The sequence below is a fragment of the Cygnus atratus genome, chromosome 2, assembly GCF_013377495.2.
Source record: "Cygnus atratus isolate AKBS03 ecotype Queensland, Australia chromosome 2, CAtr_DNAZoo_HiC_assembly, whole genome shotgun sequence".
Taxonomy (NCBI): Eukaryota; Metazoa; Chordata; class Aves; order Anseriformes; family Anatidae; genus Cygnus; species Cygnus atratus.
The window spans coordinates 70691119-70715453 of record NC_066363.1 but is presented as its reverse complement, the minus strand read 5'-3'; the positions used below and the strand labels follow the sequence as shown (position 1 = coordinate 70715453).

The following is a 24335-nucleotide window of genomic DNA, read 5'->3' as shown; positions in this document are numbered from 1 at the left end:
CTGCAGCTGGTGTCCTAGCAAGATTTGAAGGGGAAGCTGCTTTCTTCTAGGAAAAAACAAAAAAAAAAACAACAACCACAACCCCAAATAATTAAGATAGAATGTAATTTTGTTGCTTGATAATGAATGGATTTCAAATCATCGCATATATATATGTAGGATTAAATTGTGCAGAAACATGTTTTCTGCAACAAAGAAAGGGTTGCCAAAAGATACACAGTCCTAATATAATTTTTTTAGCTTAAAGAAAAACAACAACAAAAAAACAACAATAAAATGGTAAGTATCCATTATTGGGTACAAATCTTCCAAAATGCAATACAAATGAGTACATTACCTAAAAAAAAAAAAAAAGGCCTAAAGCAAATTCTTGTTCAGTATAACACCTACAGACTGTTTTTTCTGATTTGTACATATGGTGCATTAATTGTTCTGTTTTCTCCTTCCTCCTCTCATTACACCCAACAGTTACTCAGAAAGAAAAGATATGTACTTAAAAACTGGTTAACTGGTTTGATGTTTTCTATCTGTAGTCAGAAATATGTTGCAGTTTTTTCCTCTTACAGTTTCTTTACAACTTTATAAACATTAATACCCAAATGAAGCTATTTTACATAGGCTTAAAAGCACAACCTTAATTCTACGGCTAAATCATTGATTTTCCAGTATATTCTAAACACGCGCCAAAGAATAGCTCTGTATCATGGCACTACACTAAGGTTACACTGAGATTCAAATTACTGCTTAAGGAAGAGCTGAACTCAGAGCTCAAACGTGATACTACACTTGGCTGTAAAGCATCCTTTCCTCTCCAATGAGGGGTGCCAGGAGAACAACTCCAGCTTTCCAACACTCAAAAGTCTTTGAACATTATGAAAGAAGTCAAGATATAAACAAATTTGCTTTGTTTGTTCATTAAACAAAACAAAACAACAACAACAAAACTACAAAAACTAAACAAACCACACACCTTTTTATAGGCTCAAGTTGGGAGCAAACTCAGTTCCACATCTTAACGCTCTCTACACTTCAAGAGCTGAGTGAGCACCAAAATCTAGTACTAACATATGGCTGCAAGCCCATGAGCTCTTTTGAAACAGAGCAGCATGTGCAGCAACATGCTGTAAGGACACACATGGTATGAAAAGAACCTGTTCATTTAGACACATAATCTGTTTTTGATATAAGAACTACTCCAAAGATCTTCGGGGTGATGAAGAGAGACTCATCAGCTGACCAACTGCCCTTATGTTGGGTATTTTCAGTTCAATAAGCATAAACACCAAAAATCAATTGTGTACCATTTGAAGCTGCAGCTTGAAATGTCAGTGGTAGAGAATACATGGCTATCTTCACAAATCCTTACAAAATCAACCTAAAAGGAGTACTGTCTGAAGACAGAAAAAGAGATGAAAAGTGCATTGGCAAGTTGAGTGGTTGCTGTAACTCCCAGATGGGCATTTACCCGAACTGACACAAAGGAACCGAGGGCATACGACAGTGCAACCAGTTTCACCTGATGTGAGAAAACAAGAGATGCTGCATTTCTGCCAACCTCCCCACCAGGCAGAAACCCTTCCTCTGCCACGTCCTTACTCAGACCAGCACGGCCAGCCTGGTACCTGACCCTGTGGTGAGCCAGTCCAGCTTGGTGCACTGACAGAAGTCCTACCTACAGAGGGAGAACCACTTATTTGTCATTTTTTTCCCACGCCAGTGAGCTCAGTTGGCTCTGTATGGCACTGGACGAGCACTGAGGAGGAGGAAACGAAGCAGTACTGATTTAGATGGGTGCAGCGCGTGACAGATGCCACTCCAAGAGAAGCTGAGCAAGGCGGGTAAGTTAAGTTTATATCTCTGGGAAAGTTCTGAAAAACACAAGAATTCTCATTAAGAAACATCACTACAAATGAAATTTGTAATGCATTTCTCAATCTACTATTTTTCTCACCATTCTTTGGAATGTGGTACGCTTTTTGTGATTCTTACTCATGTGCATCCATTACACAATTAACTCCCAATTAAATCAAAAGTATGTAATCAATGGGTAACAGATTCAGTGCAATGGCTTCAGACCAAAGCCACTGCAGGTGGATAACTACACAAGGTAAGAGATGTTCCTAAGTACAAAATAAAAGGAGTGGTTGGGGCTTAATGCAAGAGCAAGGCCAAATCATTAAGACAAACTCAAAGGGAATGGGGACTAGCTGCTAATGTTAAGAGACAACAATGGCCTCAAATAATAGTAAAAACCACAGAGATATGGTTAAAAAAGTATTTTTCCTAATACTCAGTCATTTAGCTCTACCTTCTGAGAGTCCATCTTCCTCTTTCCCTGAAGCACAATCGAAAGCCTAACATGAGTCCTCATAAAAATGAAGCCTACAAGAAGAGAATGAAGTCACAACATAGGTACTTCAGAAAATAATTGCTGCTTGGGGGTTCAGATATTTTTTTATTTCAAAAATGTTTGCTTATCTGATGTCTGACTAGAAAATAAGATAAAAAATTAAATATATGTCTCCTTTTCAAGTGTTCGCTCTTGCATCTTTGTGCTCTGCTAAAGTGGAGTGTAAGAAAAAAAAAAGCTGAAACACTGTGCAGGCATACTTGCTTCGTACTTATATACCTTCAAAATACTGTATACCTTCGTATACAGTACTGTATACCTTCAAAATAAACCCGGTCAAATACTGTTTGTCTCAGCACCACTTCGCATTTACCAGTATCACAACATGCTAAAGGTTTAAGTCATCTTTCAAAGACAGTTTTACAAACATGTTGACACTTCTTTGTGACTGTGAACAAATACAATCTATTAATGGATCACATCGCAGTTACACCCAACGTACAGTTAAACATAATGGCTTTACAAATTGTTCATCATTGAGCATTTATGCAAATACAGAAGAGGAGGATTGTGATACACAACCTGTGCACACAAGACAGACATTGCAAGGGAAGCGTCTGTTGGGTTAGAAGATTCAAGACTTTAAAAAAAGGTATAAGCTAATAAGGAAAAATGCATTTTCATTTAGGTTGTATTTAATCAATTAAGGTGAGATCAATACTTAATCTCCGGGAAGCCCACTGTAGTTAATAATTCTGAAATAAAGTATATGATGCTTTTACTTGAGTAGGCAATGTGCAGAAGTGAGATACTGATATACAATATAAAAATATACTAAGTGAGGGACCCTTGTTGGCCTATTCCTTCAGCCTTCCTAGGTTACCCTGGATGGCAGTGCTACTCGACTGCGTTAACTGGTTTCCCAATTTAGCATCATCTGCAAGCTATATGAGAATGCACTACTACTTCCTCTGGGTGTAAAGATGTGAAACAGGATGAGTCCCAGGGTTGACCCCTGAATCAACATATTTACTACCAGCCTCCTGCAGAGCATGTACCATTAACTACCACGCTATAAGCCCCAGCACCCAACAAGTCTTAAATGGTGTGCTTGTCCACCTGTCCAGACCCTAATATCCTAGCTTATACACAAGAATATTATGGGAGACAGCATTGAAAAGCCTTCCTAAAGTAGAGATAAATGACATCCACTGCTCTCCCCTTGTTCTCAAATTCAGATCTTTTATCATAGGAGACAATGGAGTTGGTCAGGTGTGATTTACCCTCAGTGCTCAAACATCTTCATGTCCCCAGAACACTACCAGTGCTGTTCACAGAAAACTACGGCTATATCTGCAGTTCTTTGAAACATACATTTTTGTTGCCATACTTCTAAAAATAAAAACAGTTATTGGGTTAATTCAAAGCATAAAGAATTTCTGCAGAAGGGAGTGCTTTTCATAAGGTCAGGGTTAAAAGAAAAAAGGAAAGATGCCCAAATGAAAGAGCTCTTTTAGTCTTAATTGGAGTTGTAACTGCAGTGTTATATTGCAGAAGAGGTTAAAAAAGGGGGGTTACCAGTGAAGGACCCCATCGAACAAGTTGTTCAGTTAACGAGGCACCAGGCAAGGATGTGCTGCAGGAACAAGAAACAGAATTTGCCACAGATGAAAAGTGTCCTGATGGCCTCAAATGACAAACAGCTCTCTGCTACGCTTTCACCGCCCAAGACCCTGGCAACTGCTCACCAGGACACCAGGGTAGCTTTGCAGTTCAATTACCAGGCGGGGAATGCCTTGAAACCACAAGTTCAAATCCTGACAAGATGGATTTCTCTCTTCTTCCTTTTGAGGCAGATGTATACCATTCCATTTGTTGTGCTACTATTTCTGAACAGCTCTTAATAAAGGTCTAGCCTGCTGTGAATCACCATTACAAATTCCATTATATTTTCCCAGAAATACTACAGTTTTAGTTCAATGCTGTCATCAAAATTTCTCTCTTCACCACTGGTCAGGGATTGCCTTTCATTCTATGAAGTTGTTCAGTCTCTGACACAGGTACCCTGAAGACAGCCAGCCATGCTGCAGGTCTTGGCAACACAAACTGTTCATTTAGAAACCAACTGGGTGCTGAGCAGCCTTGCTGGCTAGAAACATTTCCCACTTGTCAGTACAAAACAAATTGCCTTTTATGAAGTAGTAGTGCTTTTTTTTTCTTTCCCTTTCCCCTCCCCTTTTTTTTTTCCCAATTAAGAAGCAAGGCATAAAGCCCTGCTTTACTCCAACTTCTTGGACTGCAAGGGGTTTGGCCTGGATTGAGACTTTGGCCAGTGACACCTCCCACTTTTCCAGGTTGCCTAGTGTCTCATCCAACCTAGCCTAGAGCACTTCTAGGGATGGGCCATCCACAGCTTATCTGGGCAACCTGTGCTAGTGCCTCACTGCCCTCAGAGTGAAGAATTTCTTCCTTATATCTAATCTAAATCTATCCTCTTTTAGTTTAAGACCATTCCCCCTTGCCCTATCATTATCTACCCAAGTAAAGAGTCCTCCTCTATCCTTTCCAAAAGCCCACTTTAAGTATTAAAAGGCTGCAATGAGGTCTCCCCAGAGCCTTCTCTTCAGGCTGAACAGCCCCAGCTCTCTCAGCCTTTCTTCACAGGAGAGGTGCTCCAGCTTTCCGATCATCTTCATGGCCCTCCTCTGGACTTGCTTTTAACAACTTGTAGCGGGTTTACGTGGCAAGGTTTTGGTAGCAGGGGGCCATAGGGGTGGCTTCTGTGAGAAGAATCTAGAAGCTGCCCCATGTTAGGGAAGGGCCCCACTGCTGACCAGAGCCAAGTCAATAAGTGATGTTGTTTGCGCCTCTGTGAGAGCATATTTAAGACAGGGAAAAAAATGCTGGGCCACACAGCAGCTTGGAGAGTGAGGAACAGCCTTGCAGGCACCAAGGTCAGTGAAGAAGGAGGGGGAGAGGTGCTCCAGGCACTGGAGCAGAAGTCCCCTGCGGCCTGTGGTGAGGACCATGGTGAAGCAAGCTGTCCCCCTGCAGCCCATGGAGTACCACGGTGGAGCAGGGTTCCACGCTGCAGCCTGTGGAGGAGACCATGGTGGAGCAGGTAGACTTGCACCGACAGAGGTTGCAGCCCGTGGAGGACCCCCACCGGAGCAGATTCCAGGCTGGACCTGTAGCCCGTGGAGAGGAGCCCACGCAGGAGCTGGTGACCTGGCAGGAGCTGCTGCCCGTGGGGGATCCAGGTTGGAGCAGTTTGCTCCTGAGGGATGGACCCCGTGGTACGGACCCATATCTGGAGCAGTTCTTGAAGAGCTGCTGCCTGTGGGCAGCCCACGCCAGATCAGTCCAACAAGGACTGCATCCCGTGGGAGGGACCCCACAGCACAGGGGATGAGAGTGACTGAGAAGGAGTGGCAAAGAAGAAGTGCTATAGACTGACTGCAACCTCCATTCCCCCGTTCCCCTGCACTGCTCGGGGGGAGGAGGTGGAGGAGGGTAGATGGGGGGAAGGTGCTTTTGGTTTCTTTCCTTTGTTTCTCACTTCTCTAGCTTGTTAGTAATAGGTAATAAATCTTACTATCTCCCTACTCTGAGTCTGTTTTGCCCATTACGATAATTGTTGAGTGATCTCCTCATCCTTATCTCAACCCTTGAGCCCTTTGTGTCATATTTTTCTCCCTCTTTCCCTTTGAGGAGGGGGAGTGAGAGAGCAGTTATGGTGGAGCTTGGCTGCCCACCCAAGTAAAACCACCACACAACTCCACGTCCTTCTTGTGCTGGGGGCCCCAGATATGGATGCTGCACTCCAAATGAGACCTCATGAGGGCAAAGCAGAGGGGGACAATCCACTCCCTCCACCTGCTGGCCACCCCTCTGGTGATGCAGCTGGCTTCCTGGGCTGCAAGTGCGCACTGATGGCTCGTGTCAAGCTTTTTGTCCACCAGAACCCCCAAGTCCCTGTCTGCAGGGCTGCTCTCAATGTGTAATTCTCCCAGTTCATCCTCATGTCTGGGATTGCCCTCACCCAGGTGCAGCACCTTGCACTTGGATGTGCTGAACCTCATTAGGTTCATGTAGGCCCACTTTTCTAGCTTGTCCAGGTTCCTTTGGATGGCATCCCTTTGTTCTCTTGTATCAACTGCAACACTCAGCTTGGTGTCATCTGCAAACTTGCTGACGGTGAACTCAATCCCATCATTTATGAAGATAATGAATCGTATTGAAATTAGACACAATCCAGTGATCTCATGACAAAGGAAACAAACCACAAATACCCTTTATTAAACAATCTACATGAAGTAACAGACCCCCTGTTCTGTCTGCTTGCAAATAACACACTAAAAATTACAGGATTTGGAAGATTACCATTATTCTCCAAACTTTATCCTCTCATCCACCTCTATCACCTCTACAGCTGATCCAAAAATATTTGTTTCTTAAATCTCAGTCAACAGTGACAACCATCCCCCACTGGACCTGCCATCACCATATGGCTCAATGACCTTCCCTCATTTATAGCAGAGTGTTGCATGTTTAGCTTAACAAATTTGCAACATCACTTTTGACAATAATGATGGATATTTGAAATTACAATGTAATACTAAGCAGCATAGAAAATTCTAATATATGCAAAGCTCATTAGTCATATCTAAGACCCCAAAAAATTAATCAATTTGGAATGCATAATAAAATCACTGTCCTACTTTTTGCCTACAGAGTACTGAATATTATTTTTAGACATTTGGATTGCAAATATAGTGCCTTTGAACAATACATAAAATGTTTTAGGAAGTTCAGACACAAACTACTGTGATTATGTTATCAGAGGTTCAAAAAAAAAATAAAATCAAATGCAGACTGTTTTATACACCATGAATGCTACCTAAGGCACAGCAAGTCAAGAACTGGATTTTATCTTTCTGTATTTTCTTCTGTTTAATTAGTTACAGGCTATGGAAGTCTCCACAAGTCTCACAGATAATAACACTAGCAGAAAAGAAAGGAGGGCTGAAAACCCTAATCTCTGCCAGCAGCAGAATACAAACCTAGAAGTGTAATGGGTACAAACTCTGGGTGATATTTCATGCCCACAAGAAATCATATGTAGCTTCTTACACGATAATAGAGCAGAAGGAACCACAGTTGAACAGAAGCAAGATTTGAAGGGAAGAGAAAATTCTGGTTGGTAAAGCTGAGCAACTAGCTCACTCGCAGACCATGTCAGATACACAGATTTGAGTTTTAAGGCAGGCACAGCCAATTTTCATCCACATAAATTAGCTAGCATCTCCGTGCTTTCTGCACTGTGTGGCTCTCCACTCCTTGTACGTCCCAGCTACTACTGCCAAAAACAGGCACTGAAAAAGCCAGACCCCCCTGCAGGCTGGTTATGCGACAGCTATGCTCAGAGCTATTGGCCTTCACAGCAAAAGGGCGTAATGATGGTCAGCTAAAACATACCTGAGACCTTTCAGCAAAAAAACATCCATCTTCTCAGGGCCTATATATATATATCAAATATAAGATCGCATACATCTTTCTGGAGTCCAGAGGTAACACATGAATCAAACTAACACTAAATCTAAGTGAAACTATACAACGCTCTTGGAAAGCTACTGCACACCAAAGAATAAGAAGGCTACACCCATTTTCCTGTTATTTTTCCTACGATTACTCTAAAACACAAGGTAAGATTGCAGATCTGCCAGTTATGAAGATGAGGGGGGCTGTGGCTCCCAGCCAAAATGTTTCTTCTGGACTAAGTATGGCCTCCACCTCCAAAACTGTGGTGCATAGGCTCACACTCTCAAAACTGTCGATGCCAGCATACAGCAATGCCTTGATTTGACCAGACAATAAAAAATATAATCTAGTATCAGACAGAAAAATGAGATGAAATTTACAACTTTAGATATGCCAGTTCAGTGAACAGAAATCATTCAGTAAGCTTGCTGACATATCTTCTGTGCACTGAGACAGTTTAATCTTACCACCATAACTGAAAGAGAGACCAGAGATGTCCAAGAAGAAGAGGAACATGTACATGTTATTGTCCTTTAATCTAGTCAAGCCCAACTACATAAAGTCCAGATGTTAAAATTTAAAGGTGAAGATAAAGCCTAGGGAAAGGCCAGTAATTTTTAAAGAGTTTTCCACTCAACTTGTTAATATTCTCTCTTAGAGGCTTATACTATTGTAGTGGGTTTATGTGGCAAGGTTTTGGTAGCAGGGGGCCATAGGGGTGGCTTCTGTGAGAAGAATCTAGAAGCTGCCCCATGTTAGGGAAGGGCCCCACTGCTGACCAGAGCCAAGTCAATAAGTGATGTTGTTTGCGCCTCTGTGAGAGCATATTTAAGACAGGGAAAAAAATGCTGGGCCACACAGCAGCTTGGAGAGTGAGGAACAGCCTTGCAGGCACCAAGGTCAGTGAAGAAGGAGGGGGAGAGGTGCTCCAGGCACTGGAGCAGAAGTCCCCTGCGGCCTGTGGTGAGGACCATGGTGAAGCAAGCTGTCCCCCTGCAGCCCATGGAGTACCACGGTGGAGCAGGGTTCCACGCTGCAGCCCGTGGAGGAGACCATGGTGGAGCAGGTAGACTTGCACCGACAGAGGTTGCAGCCCGTGGAGGACCCCCACCGGAGCAGATTCCAGGCTGGACCTGTAGCCCGTGGAGAGGAGCCCACGCAGGAGCTGGTGACCTGGCAGGAGCTGCTGCCCGTGGGGGATCCAGGTTGGAGCAGTTTGCTCCTGAGCGATGGACCCCGTGGTACGGACCCATATCTGGAGCAGTTCTTGAAGAGCTGCTGCCTGTGGGCAGCCCACGCCAGATCAGTCCAACAAGGACTGCATCCCGTGGGAGGGACCCCACAGCACAGGGGATGAGAGTGACTGAGAAGGAGTGGCAAAGAAGAAGCGCTATAGACTGACTGCAACCTCCATTCCCCCGTTCCCCTGCACTGCTCGGGGGGAGGAGGTGGAGGAGGGTGGATGGGGGGAAGGTGCTTTTGGTTTCTTTCCTTTGTTTCTCACTTCTCTAGCTTGTTAGTAATAGGTAATAAATCTTACTATCTCCCTACTCTGAGTCTGTTTTGCCCATTACGATAATTGTTGAGTGATCTCCTCATCCTTATCTCAACCCTTGAGCCCTTTTTATCGTATTTTCTCCCCATTCGTCTTTGAGGAGGGGGAGTGAGAGCGCGGTTGTGGTGGAGCTCGGCCACCCACCCGAGTAAAACCACCACAATTATGAACTAGGAAAAAAAAAATCAGCTTGTTCTGTTGAATAAGTTCAGACTAGTATATCCATGTATCACTAAACATTCTGCATTTCAAGTCAATAATGTGTTACCAAAAAAAAAAAAAAGCCAGATAGTACTTACTAGCTAACTAAAAGTCACAAGAAAATACAGATTCAGTCATATGAACTACGGTAGCACTTTTTTGTCCTTTATTTACAAATAAGAAGCAGCCATACAGCAAACAAAGACTCCTTTCAGTCCCATAGGCACACGGCTGTAAGGAGAAGTTCCTCTCAGATAACAATTACTCTAAAAGTGGAATTAACCTCGGGCTTAAAACTCAGTAACTCATATGAGTACTGGCTAAGGCTACCACAAGAGATATTAAGAGAGGAAAAGATATATGATGAGTGGTCTATTTATCATAATAATGTTTTCAGTATAACATCTTACAACTAGGGTGGATTACCTTTCCTCTGACACACGACATGACCTTCCATTTCTTAGGGTAGCAGAAAGGTTTCCAATCTCAGAACAAATTATCCACAGAAGCTGCTGAAGCACTGGGTCCCTAGTTAATGGCAGCAATAACTCGCACTGATAAGGGAATTTCTCCTTCAAGGATTCCAACAAATTGTTGGAAAAAAACAACAATCAAGCCTCAAAATCCATATAGGTTAGTAAGTACAGCTGCTAGTTCACAGAATGAGGAATTACAATATAGAACGCTTATATGCCTGAAAGTGCAAAAATGCTACCAAAAATACTACACTAAAAATTTAGTAAGAAATACACTTAGTAGCTCTGGAAATCAGGAAACCTATTTGGAGGTCTATTTCTGTGCTACATAAAATACATTTCTTCTTCCTGTTTTGTAAACAAGACACTTAAACATTTATTCCCATATTGTAAATTAAGTCAGAGAAAAAGCATTACTAGTGAAACATCTAATTTTCTTTGGGTAGTGCTAAAATTATTTAAATCAATCAATAAACATTCATCCCTTCAAAACCAGTCTACACACTAAGATCGTTCTTCTGAAAAACTGTTCGCTGATTTATTGGACTAGAAAAATGCTGTGATATTTTAAATGAGTCGGAGATGTTTCCTGCAACTTCATAACAGGTTAGTATCAAGGCACTTCCATCAGACATCCAAAACATAGTACAAGCTGCAGTACATCCTTATAACTTGAATTCTCTTTTGAGAAAGAGCTCTCATTTGAGCTCTACTGACTTAAAAACATTTTCCTAAAAAGGAAGCATTCTGATGTTGTTTAAATAAATAAAAGCATTGACTACAAAGAGGATGGCACACGCTGATGTATGAAGAGATTGTTTCTCAGAGAATTCCATTGATGATTCAACCCAAAACTTATGAAGTTTGATGGTTTGTACCCAGCCCCTTCCACATTGAGATCTGCTGTTCTTAACTGCAATTAACAGCGCAAATAAATGATGGCTTCTGAAACCTCTGCCACATTTCTCATGCTGCTCTTCCAACACGGTTTGCAGAAAAGTGTTATAGCTGCACGTCCACTGAATATGTAACTCTCACCAGTGGCTATCCACAAGACAACTGATAAACTGATCGCATCCTCCTCCTCTCTTGCTCGCTCACGGGACAGAGCTCAAACCACCCTTTCTCTAACAATGTAATCTAAACCAAAGTGAATGCATCAATTTTTTGAAGATGCTCTCCAGTATTTAACAACCAAAACTATATATAACACTTGTTAAGTATCTGCCAGTTATGTTGATAGTCTGCATAATTTATCCAATATAAAGGGTGATAGAACTATTAAGCAAAATTAAAATGGGTAAGCATTAAATAGAAAATTAACCAGCCAAGGCAAATGTCTTTTTCATATTATTATTTTTTTAATAAAGGTTGCATAAGATTTTAGTTTATTTTTATTATTTTTTTAAGGGAGATACATCAGTTACAACACCAAAAACCAGGCAGGGTCCTGAGGAGAAATCCCTACCCTATGCACTACATCATGGGGTTATTCTCCCTCTAGTTTGCAGGCTCATCAGGACGTATTTTTCATTTCCCTTTTTCAGGTCTTTCCAGCAGACCTTGTTTATCACTATTTGTATTTCCTAGTATTCACCCTTTCCTTGTTCTCCAGTCCCTACAGAAGTTGTCTGTTAGTTTCAATCAGCATCTCTTTTGAGACTTCAGTCAGAAGATCTCAACCGACGGTCTGGCTTTTTTCCATAGACCAAAACAAAAATGTAAGCTGCTACCCTCCCTTCCCACCATCCCTCTTTACCCACATTGTCAGCTTAAAACAGAAACGAATGCTTTTTCTATTCCCACAGAATAGACTAGCATAACATGTAATTTATTTGTTCGACACATTGAAAAAAAAGAAAATTGCTAAGTGAGGTACCTAGAGCTCTGATTTCTATACAGCGCTGAAAGCAAGCACATACTGACAGAGTATTAGTGTTCTTACTTAAAAACATTTTAATAGATTTAACTTAAATTAGTAGTCAGTTTAGGTGATAGTCAGTTTAAATAGCCAGTTTACCACCAGACTGCCACTTACAAATGGCTTGAGTACCACATCATTATATTTAAGTAATCAAGTATTATTTAAGTAATTAAAAAAAAAAGAACCCAACCAACAAAAACTTGAAAATTGGCAGATATTTCAACTCCTCCTTGCTAGAGTTCTTAAAGCTACAGAATTCATGTTATTGCATAGACAGCTGACCTTCACCATGCTCCCAGAGTTCATATCCAGTAAATTTATAACACCAGGTGAGTTTATTGAGCTAACAGCAGAGGTACTATTAGCCACTCAGCAAACCCATTCCCATGTAAAATATTTGCACTACACTGGTTTGGAGGAAAACGACAAGATCTGAGTGCAGAAGATAGACTAGACACCGCAGACCTAGAGAATAGGAGTATGTAATCAAAGCAGATTTACTGAAAGCAGTCAGAACCTTTAGTATACAGACAAGCCACATCTAAAACAAACAAACAAAAAAAAAAAAAGGAAAAGTGGACACATTCTAGAGACACAAATCTTCTGAAAACCTTTTTGGCAAACTAACGGCTCCTTTCTGCACTGAAAAAAAAAAAGAAACCTAAATTAGAAAGACAGAGGCATTGTAAAAGGAAAGTTCTCTGGGACAGGCCTTCCATTTTCATAATCTGTATGAGTTTAAGATGGTTTATTAAAGCTCTCCGTCAACATGATCGAGGGCACCCAGCTCTGAAATTGACTAAAAGCCTGTCAATGTTCAAAAGAAATCTTACAATGTGATTACGAAGAGGAAGATTGGAAAAACAGCATTGCATCAATGTGTCCATAAACAAGGATATGTTTCCATAACATGTTTACAAATGAGCATCTATGATGTCTACCTTTTTTTTTTTTTTTTTGAATAAGGACCAAATCTTGTGTACTGTTAATTATATATTTAAATGCAGTGCCGAATTATGGTTTACAGACAAGCAACACCCAGGCTCTTAAGAGACCTGTGTCCACATTTCTTCTTATGCAAATGATGAACAGATACTTACACCCGCCTGTGACTGCAACTAAGCACTGCGATATTCTGGATGCTTGCTGGAGAAACAACTAGTATCAGTGAAGAAATACTACCAAGCAACAACACCATGTGTCCTGCAAGCAAATACTAATTAGAAGGAATCACATGCTGTGCATGAAAAAGACGGTGACAACTCTATGACAACCTCAAAAGATACAGTGAATTATTCTCACAGGAATTTAAGGCCCAAATAAACTCACAGATTGAAGCTGAATTGTATAGGCTTCAATACCCTAATGAATTAGTGATTATTGGAAATATATATCTTGTAAGTGATTACAGCTTCAGGGATTTTTTTTTATTTTTTTATTTTAAAAAGAGGTACTTTTCTCTGGCAGCTGAAATGAGATAATCTTACTTTTATATGAGCAAACAATCCAGAAACAGGTATTGAATGGATCTAAACCATGACATGCCAGACAAGCAGACTCAGAAGGGGTGTCAAGACTTGGCAATGAAGTCTGTGGAGACTCTGACTGTTGTCATATTCAGAATCTGGCCAGGCATTTTGAAACTCCAGATGATTTGATGTTCAGCTGCATTTATTTAAATACTGGTTTGGTGAAGTAGATACAAAAACATAGTTAGTTCTGCCAAATTATAAATCAACATTTTCTCAATTTAACTTAAACATCTGTTCACCTAAATGCTACTGAGTTCAAGAAAGAACACTGCAATTTGATGGAAATTAACTTCTTGTAAGACTTAACACAACCATCTTGCTTCCATCATTGTCTTCCACAATGGCTTTATTTATTGCTTTAAATAGGAATTTTTGAAGAATAGTTACTGGTATGGAACAGAAGTGATTTCCTGACCTCTTGATATTAATACCCACATAAATGTGGTACACACACACAGAGAAGCTTTATTTACTTTGTGCATAGGTGCTAGAAGAATTAAGTGTGATTTAATCAATTAGTACTAGTTAAAGAAAAGTTTGAAAAATATATCTAAGCAACAGCTTTTTCCAAGACTTTGTAACAAACATGATGTTAAAGAAAGTCAAGTTGTAAGTACTAAAAGTCTCTGGCTAAATACCTGGTCAGCACATTCATAGCACAAGACCTACATATTTTCCAGAGATTTTAAGAGATTTTAAGAGATTTTAAGAGATTTTAAGAGATTTTATTTAATACGTTTTTAATAAATTTTAATAAATACTTTTTAATAAATTTTAATAAATACGTTTTAATAAATTTTATTTAATACTTAAGAGATTTTATTTTATACGCATTTTGTTACGGAATACGGCATCTGAACACAACTGAATGCTTTCACTGTTATCATATTGAATGCTCAGATGTAAGTTGCGTCCTGAGAAAACCATTAGAATTTCATACAAAGGAAAGGTAAAGTGGAACAGAATAAAAAGGAGAAAAATACGTAAGGGAAAAAAAAGCAGTTTACCCTAATGCCATAACTAGCCAGAAGAATATTGTCAGAATGATTTGTGACATCATGTTTCTTCAGAAAGGACTATAACATCAAGAAGAATCTCAAAAAATACTCCTCACTAAGGATGTCCTCATGGAGAGGTCTGCATAGAACAGTCACAAAGTGACTGGCCCAAATACTCAAACATATTAAAAAAAAATTGTTTTCTTTTCATACCTGCCTTTCTGGGAAAAACAAACAACAAAATCTAGAGGTTGCACTTTTGCGGTTAGTAAAACCGGAAACCATGGGAAGAGCTTTATCAAAGATGTAGTTCAGACAGTATCCTTGTTATGAGTTGCTATGGCAGTGGTTCTGATCACCTGCAGTTTCCTTTTTTGCAAAATCACTTTGATTTTTTTTTTTTAAATCCAGAACTCTGATCTTCTAAAGAATACTTGAAATAATAGCTTGTGCCTTGTGTTTCTTGAATATGTCTGAATGTTACAAGGCCAGTGACTTTTCATTGTGGGCAGCATAAGGAAGGATAGTCAGGAGCTCAATGTTAAAGCCTCATCCAAGAGCAAGAATAGGAGGATGTGAGCTAGGACAGTACTTCAGCACTTAAGAGCTATTACTACATTGCAAAGTGATTTCATTTACCAGAACTCATATGCACACATCTAGTGGCATGAATCATTGTCAGAGGCAGTAATTTTTCCATTACTCTCATTAGTTCTCAAACAAATTCTACTGGTAATTAAATCTAACATAAAAAGAAAAATGTCTCTGTTCTACTGTGCTATATAAAGAATGTAAATAATGTCTTGGATAACAACCACATCAGATTTACTCAATTTGGGTGCCTTTACTAAAATAACGAAGTCCATTAATTTTTTGAGGAAGACTCCACTCATTTGTTTTCCAACTATAAAACTTCAAATTTTTAAGAGCTCTGGATGCCATCTATGTGCTCCAAACTCTTTCTTGCGTGTTATTAGTATTTAAAACTCTCTTCTGGGGGAAAAAAGTTACAATAAGATCACATCAGAATTGATCTGTAGCTATCCTTTATCGTTTTGAAGAATATAACTTTACAGGGCCAAAGTGAACGTGTTTGGAAAATGACAATTATTATACTCCTTTTAAATCCAGGAAAGCAACTCATAATGAATGCAACCAACAATTCTGATGGAATGATTTACTACTGGGGAAGTTAGTATCAAAAATCAAAATATTTTGCAAAATTGTTTCCATTTGGTTTAAAATTCCATTTCAGAGAAGAATGGTATCTAATGGTTATGTTTTGACACTTTTTGAACAGAATGTTTTAGTTGTTTTTCCAAAATATTTTATATATAGAATACTGAAGTTAAACGGAAATACTTAGTACTGTCAGACCCAAAGTCTGACAAATTGATATCATGTTTGCTTTTATGCCTTTAGATTTTCTTCCTAAGTGCTTACATTTCCATGTTTTACTACAATTCAGAGTGTAATCTTCTTAGTCCTTCCCACAACTCCAATCCTAAAAGTACCACCTTGCAATACTGACACGTCTAGTCAAAGATATACTGATTCTGATAGAACAAGGCAGTATATATAAAAGACCCTCAAATAACATTACTGCAAAAGATCTGCACGGTATGTGACACTGAAATAATGTCCAAAATTTAACTACCCAGAGAAAGAGATAATATTAATAGGGCCAACCACAAATACATGTTAATGCTCTACAAAACCAATTTGTTCATGTTTGTCCGTGATTTTGGGTCACAAAGCTACCAAGCCAAAACAAGCATGGGGAACAGCATGTGCCAGAAATGCCCCTGCATTCTGGGCTCACATATAGCACAGCTGCTTGCAACCCTGACTTTTTTTTTCCCAAAAATACTTTTTCAGGGATAGCCACATACTCATCACATGGGAAACTAACTGAAAAAATCCTAAAGTTTATTATCACTTGGAACACAGCCAGCAATTACATTTTCTTTGCACAGCCAAGGAAAAAACACAGATACTGTAAGGCTGCATGTCAGTCATCTTACTCTTACAAAGAAGTCAGACAGCACTTCTGGACAGAACTGACAGTTTTAATTTCTCTGGGTTTCTTATCTCAGTTACAGACTACCACTTAGCACAGAATACAGTACTTTCTACAGCATGGCATGTCTCTGTTTTGTTATTATTGTTTTGGATTTTTTTAATTTAAAAAACAAACATCAGCACCATTTAGTCTTTTTTTCCCCTCCCCAATACGCAGTAATGTGATACCCAGAGCTGACAATCTGCTGGCAGATCTCATCAATCACAAACATCATTAGGAGAACCAGCAAGAAAAATGCGTATCCAGCTTGGATAACTGTCACATGGAAAATGTTAACACGGTTGCTAAATTAGCTGAGAAAGAAAAGTGTGAAAGAACCAATGACCAGATTCCACATCCCAGAAGCAAAGCAAGATTTTCATTAAAGTGCCTGAATAAGATATGTTGGGAGAGGAGGAAGAGAAAGAATACCATTTTGAAAAAGCTTTTTCTTTAAAAAAAAAATAATAAACTATTTGGTATGAATTATATTGTCAAACAACTGCTGAGACAGAAGCCAAACCAAAGCAGAGAGTTCTGGCAGGAAGACCTTCCCCCGGTCACCCTCTTTCCAAAGGTCCCATATACTCAACTAAATTGCATCATGTAAGAAACTATCTAGATCCTATAAGGAAGAAGGAAATCAAGGAACAACTGTGATGTACTGATCGTATATTTATGCTCCATCAAAAAGTCCATTTTATTCTAATTGACACAAGGTATTAAGGGGCTGGATGCAGTGCCTGTGCCCAGCTGGCAACAGGGGTAGAAGAAAAGGTTGCATTAATTCTCTAGCAACTTGTAACAGCTCTCAAACACCTCTTAACACTACAGGCACCAACAAAACAAGTTTGTAAGAAAACAAAAAACAACAACAACAAAAAACACCTGGAGGATAGATAAAAAACAAGGCAGAAAGATGAAATGGGATTTAATAAGACATAAAACAGCTTTTCATGACGCTTCTTAAAAATTAAAGACCTGGAATTCCATCTGGGAGATGAGAAGATGAACATGATTAGAATTGTTCTGAGTATCTTGTGTTAAATTTATGGTCAAGCAGTTCCCTACAGCAAAATTTCACATCTTTCTCCACTGTCTAATATCTAAGAATCGTATCACACAGAGTATAGAAAAATTAAAACAGTAGTATATTGACATACTATTTATTATGTCCTAGTTCCTTACCTTAGCCCAACAAGTTGATCAGCACACTCAGTATCTGAGTAAGACTTTAACTTGGCTAGCAGTTAAAAAGAAGACTCAAAACAGAAAAGACTGACATTAGTGGAACAGCAACAGAAACGAGAAATGGTGCATCAGTAAACCAGACCCTTGTCCAATGACAGACCTCTTTTTTTTTTTTTTTTTTTTTTAAATCAGAAGTCCTGATCAATCTTTACATAACAGCAGCTGGCACCCAAGATTGTACCTTCTTTCACTTTCCTGTTTGCAAAAAACAGATTCGTTATTGCATACACAGGAATGTTTGTCAGCTGAAATATTTTTCTAAATATATATCAGCATATATATATATATATATATATATTTAACCTTAGGTCAGTAAGTTACCACCTCTACACATAGTTACCACCTCTACACATACAGAATATCTGGACATCCATGCCAAATTTAATGACAGTGAACATGCATAAGAGATTTTTTTCTTACCCACCTCGACTCACTGTCGCTAATAAAAAGAGTAAGCACTTTGTTTATGGTAAATTGAGAGATTAAACCTACTGTAAAAACACAGGAATCAAACACTTTTCGGAAGAACAGCTTTAATGCCAAAAGACTAAAACCACCTTAAGAACAATGCTCTGCCCTACATAGTAGAAGCCCTGGATTTTCACTTCCTGAACTTTAATTCAAAATAAGAAGAAAAAAGCCACATTTATCACAAGCAACTTCTGAGATTTTTAAAATTAAGATTTTTTACATTGATAAAATCCATTGTAAAAAAATAACAAAAAAATAGTTTACTTTTAAAAACAAATCTATTCAATATTACTTCTGAAGTTATGGCCTTGTATTAAAAGCTCAGCTTACAATAGTCTATTTTTAAAGGAGGTAAAGTAGCACTTCGGTATCAGATATGCTGTCAGAAATTTTAAAGTTAAACCACTGAAAACTTGAAGAGCAACCAGTCAAGTATCACTTGATGGAAAACAAGTTTGTTGAAGTGCTAAGCACTTTCTGAAAAAGATTAAATCAAAATCCCATCACCAGCTATGTCACTGAAAGCAGGAAAAGCAACCGACACTGAAAAAAAAAAAAAGCATAAAACTTATTTTGCTTATTGGTGTTCTTAGGGTGGCAGAGATTTGAAAAAAAAAAAAATCAGATTTACTAGTTGCAAAACCTTGAGGGACACGGCTCAGATGGAATTGGGTGCATTCAATTCACTTGTTTCCAATGCAAATGCTGTTTTGACCTATTTCTTTCCCTGGTTCTTCTATATTCTGGGTAGTTTTATTAATCAGGTAATATTGCACATTCTAACAGAAAAATCAAATTCTATTAAAATGTGATTTATACGGACAAGAAAGAGACTAGAAAAAATATAATATCCACCAGTTAACAGAACATAACAGATAACAAATAAATATACGATAAACCATACAACACCTTAAACAAACAAAAATTATTTGCAAAAAGTTTCTGCAGAGGGATTTGAAGCTTGTGACACTGCTCATAATTACAAGAAATTAAAAAGTGAGAAAGGAGACCAGCAGGAAGCGAGTAACATGATGTTTCTCAGAAGTTCGTAGTCAGTATTGATCTTCATAGGCCAAGGAAGACTGAGGACCATAAAATCACAGTAGCGTTCATTAGCTGGAATCTCTGGAGCTTGTTTAACCCAAACTCTTACTTGAAGTAGGTCTACCCCCGGCAAGGCCAGGTCAGCCATGGTGCAGTTTTATTAAACCTGTCACAAAAACTTTAAAATATGGAAATGTCAAAATCTCTTTGGGTGACCTGCTCCAGTCCTGCACTACCCTGCCACTCAATTACAATGAGTTTTGACCACTGTCAGCAACATTATACAAATGAAAAACTTTAAAGTTCAGATTATCCTCATTGGCTATCAAATGTTTTATCAGTTTTTAGAGGTTCATAAATCCTTTTGTTTTCCATACCAAAAAGAGATACAACATAAAGCTGCTATATAAATTGCAAACGAAATACTATTTAGAAATTACCACCTTAATAGAATTTAATTGAGATTGTAATCTGACATGTTATAAACCATCAGGGATCTACTTTTTGTCAAACACGCAGAAGAAAACAGTACACTCATTAAGAAACACCTTTTTTGACTCAAATCTTAACATCTTCCACCTTCATGTATTGATTTTCCACCAGTACAAATCACATTTCCTTCTTCAGACCATCTGCATGCGTAATGGGGCAGAATGGCAGACAAGAAATTACTTACTGTCTACTAAATTCTCCCCTGCTGTTCAAACCTGGCCAGCACACCTGGGCTGCGGAACACTCCATAATGTTTAGTGCTGGACTCCAGAGTGCTATTATTCTAAAGACGGTCAGCGGTGACCACAGTTACTTTAAGATCTTAATGCTATTTTTCACATTTACAGCAGTAGGAGTTCTGTTGGGGTGGCAGAAGAAAACTTGGTATTAGAAGATAACACGTAGAATAGAAAATTTACACAGCAAAAATATTCAATTTTACATCACAATCTACATGCACACTTCAGAGAAAAAGTATAGGAAGCAAATAACGAGCCAATAACCAGCAGATCATCCTCCAGATGTACACTTCTAAATACGCACTGTTTGCAACCATGCTCTGAAATTCTCCAGCTGAAGTCATGAATCAATAGGATTCATCCTCAGTATGTCCTACCTTGGTACAAGTTGGTTCTTTACAAAGTCACTAAGTTTACTCCAGGGTATGGCAATATCACATTACAGCAGCCCCAAGGACACAGCAAAACTGCTTATCAGAAAAGAAGCTCACAGGCCATCTGTTTTAGCTATGGGCGTGGCATAAAAACCAAGGCAGAAGGATTGTTGTGGTCCCAGCAGACCCCTAGGTATAACAGCTGCCAATTGGTTCCCACTAGAAACTGCTGTTGAGTTTAGTGCTCACAAATATGTATACACACCAAGACTTTATGCATTTTCCAATTTTATAGTATCTAAGGACAAGGCCATACAAACCTGAGCAAGATCTTTTCTTAAGAAAAGTGAAAGCTTACACTGTGATATAGCGCCAGAAGATAGCAGATACCCAAGGTAAATGCATACCTTATGATTTCAGTGCTATAAAATTTGTTGTTAGTATAAAAACACTCACCGGTATGTTTGTTTTTCTGTGATAGGCGGCCTGGTCTTTGAGCTGTAAGCCAAAATTTCCACACAGCTGAGCCCCCCCCTCCCCCCAAGTGCATATCTCATTTCTGGAGAACCTTGATGGGGGTGTGGACTTTGGGTATAGTTTACACAGAAGAAATGACAACAGGTTCTTACATCCCTTGCTTTCCATAAGAAAGAAGCAGGATAGAAGCAGCCCACATGTGGTGTGAGGCTGGTACCACCAGTTGCTGCTGGCCTGCTTCCTCCCAGCACCGTGGGCCCAGCTTTCTCACTGACAGCCCCCCAGCACAAACCCATTGCTGGAAACACTGCGGCCCAGACAAGAAACTACGCACAACTGCTCACCAACCACACCTCTCACAGCCTCAAGCTGTCCCCAATACATGTGATCCTCTTGCTGCTGTCCAGAATAACAGCAAGCTGGGATACTTGAGACAGCAGGGGGAAGTTTTGATAGCTGGGGAACTAAAGGAGGGGAATGTGATGCACACATGTACAGTTGCAAGAAGTCAGCAATAAAGGCTTGTGAGCTCCACTTGAGGTCTGGCCCTGCAGCCTTTTCTCTCAGGGCACTTTCTTGCACTTGAAGTTTGGGGAATAGTTATTCGTTGAAGAGTACAGAGCCTGCCATTACGCAAGTTCAAAGGCTTCTGCTTCCAGCTCCACTATTCTTGCCAGGCTGGAGGTGATTCACAACAAAGGTAGCTCACGTGTCTCTGAGGTTCAACGGAGTGGCAAAGTGAATCGGCTGCTAGTAGGTAATGTAATCATGCCTGTAATGATGGGGAGCAGCCCCTACGACTGCTGTGGATACCCAAATATGACCAGGCACCCAAATGTGACTAGGCCTATGCCTGTAGCACACAAGTCGATTTACCCTTTGCCAAATACTGCTGCTCATCGTTCACAGATAACCACAGAAAGCAGACAGCTACTCCATACTGCAACCTGCGTGGCTGGGCAAGCGCACCTTACAGTGTGTTCAACACCCTGAGCTCGAGCTCGGGCACAGCGTGCGGCAGCAGGCTTAGGTAGTGAACCCAACCCGGGCAGGGCTGCAGCTGGCCCAGGCCAGATCTGAGGCAAGATCCTGTGGGGCAGGAGCTCCTTCAGCCTGCCATCTCTACCCGGCAGGGGAGGCTCAGGGGCCCGCAACCCGGCGGAGCAGCACCCCCTCGTCTGCTCCGCGCCCCCCAAGCTCAGGACGTGCGCGCAACGATGGGCTGCCCCTTCCTCCTCTTCCTCCTCCCCACCCCGCCGTTTCCACCCCCGAGCCCCCCGGGGTCGCAGGGAGAGGCACCTGTAGTTGTAGCCGCCGAAGCGCTGGCTCTCCCGCAGCAGGGCCCGGTACAGCCGCAGCACCTGGGCCCTGCTGGCCGCTGCCATGTTGCCGACACCAGGCGGCTCCTCCCGCCCGGGCCGCTTATCCCCGCCCGCAGCGCACGGGGCCGCGCCGGTTCCCGGAGCCGCCTCCCGCGGCGGCCGGGCAGGGGAAGGGGCAGGGCGGCGGCGGAACGCGCGGCGGGGCGGTGAGTGGCGGCGTGGGCCTTGCCTCGGCCACAGCCGCTGGACCTCGGCCCGCTGGGGCCCGCGGCCTGGGCAGCCCGGGCCGGGCGGCGTTTGGCGGCGGGTGGATGGGTGTAGCTGGAGGGCTGCGTGGTCGTCCTCGGGGTGTTTGCGGGTCAGTTTTGTGGCCTTGTGGAAGGCGGGAGTGGTGGAGGGAGGGGAAGGTGCAGCGTGGAGGTGGGATCGCTGTGGGGCCTGGAAATAAACAGCAGCTAGCGTGTCGTCTTTGCGTTGGAATTTCTTTGTGACAGGCCAAGAGGCCACGGGCACAAACTGGAACTCAGGGGGTTTCACATGAACACCAGGAAACACTATTTTACTGCAAGAGGGACCCGGCTCTGGCACAGGCTGCCCAGAGAAGTTGTGGGGTCTCCCTCCTTGGAGATCTTCAAAAGCCACAGCCCTGGCAGCCTGCTCTGGGGGACCCTGCTGGAGCAGGGGCTTGGACCAGAGGGCCATGCCCACCCCAGCTGTTCTGGGGTTCTGTGGTTGTGGATCATTCCTGCTTCAATATCCCATTTTAAGTTGAATTCTGTTAATGAAACCATAGCTAACGTTTGATCAGTACGGTTGTAGCTCAGATGCTGTTTAAATTAACCTCCCTTAGAAGCTCTCACTGTTTAACAAGGATTTCCTGCCTCAGCACTTTCATTTTCAAGATGAAGCCTCCACTTACTATTTCTCTTAATTTTTCCATAGCCATGAGAAATGACCACACCGGTTTTATTGGTGAGTTTAACACACAGGCCCACATGTGTTAAAACTGGCCTTGAAGAAGCAGTACCCAGGCAGCAGCACATATACACCGTACCTCAGTATTGTACGGTCCACAGAATAAAAGGTTAATTGAACAGTTTAACAAGTAGGTTCTATGTGTTTATTTGGTAAATCTTAGACTTTATTTTCCACTGCTGTGAGGCTGGGGCTCTTGTTCTACGTAACCACTTCAGTTCTTGTTTATGTTTAAGGCATCCTGATACTGTTGTTGCTGGAAACTACATGCATAACATCCTTTTCTGCTGAATGTTTTGCCACTGGAGAAGAAATTTGACTTTGCAACTTAGATGTATGTTGCCCCAGCTGTATTGATAATATCAGGAATATGATTTCTGTGATTACATGTTCTTACTTTCTTTACAGTGTGTTTTGTACATAAACAGTGTTTATATATATATTCTACATGTGTTTCTGGCAAAAGTGCTTAAATTGTTGCTATGGATTGAACTCATATTTTATTATATACATGTTTGAGTATTATTGTTTGTGCTGGTTGTATATCAGATGCAATTGCATAGAAGTAAAGTAGTTCTTAAATAATGTGGATATCAGCAGAGCTTCTCAAATTCATCTTTGCGTGCATGCTTACGTGGTTGCTATATTTTAACAGCCCTTTTAGGCTGCTGGAAACTGAGATTTTCCATACATACCAAATTTCTTGGATGTTCATTTTATCATAAAACAGATCTAGAAATTTTATAGGAAATGTTGCATTTTTATAGAAAAATGCAAGCCAGGGAGGCACTGTGATAAGCATCATGTTTTTGAGGCCTTCCTCAGAAATCTCCTCTTGCCTCCCTTTTCTGTCTTAAATTTCATTTGACATCAGGAGATAAGAACAATTTTTAAGCCAAAACTTCTCTTTATGCAGTCAAACTAGTGCTGTTGACTGGAAAAAATATTTTCATGTGTGTTTTCCTATTGCTTTTTCTTGTAAGCTATAGATTATATCCTTAGAAGTCCTGTCATTCTGCAGAAAGTGGGCGTTACCTCTGCTATGAATGAA

General features: G+C 40.7%; 2 protein-coding genes across 31 annotated transcripts in view; one reads left to right on the top strand and one right to left on the bottom strand.

The window, feature by feature from the left end:
* The window catches only part of LYRM4 (LYR motif containing 4), a 94146-nt gene extending 71606 nt beyond the window's left edge, over positions 1 to 22540 (bottom strand). Inside the window, exon 1 of one of the 2 annotated variants that reach the window (XR_004780754.1) lies at positions 22287 to 22540. Coding sequence is in view for 1 of the 2 variants with exons in the window: in XM_035560317.1 (XP_035416210.1) it covers positions 22287 to 22372 (86 nt within the window). In the remaining variant the exon portion in view is untranslated. The remainder of the gene's footprint in view (positions 1 to 22286) is intronic. The other variant, XM_035560317.1, reaches the window with a different exon arrangement.
* FARS2 (phenylalanyl-tRNA synthetase 2, mitochondrial) overlaps positions 22412 to 24335 on the top strand; it is a 258563-nt gene continuing 256639 nt past the window's right edge. For 17 of the 29 annotated variants that reach the window (XM_050708627.1, XM_035560308.2, XM_050708636.1 and 14 more), the window contains exon 1: positions 22412 to 22515. The gene's annotated coding sequence lies outside the window, so the exon portion shown is untranslated. The other 12 variants (XM_035560310.2, XM_035560307.2, XM_035560303.2 and 9 more) reach the window with 1 other exon arrangement.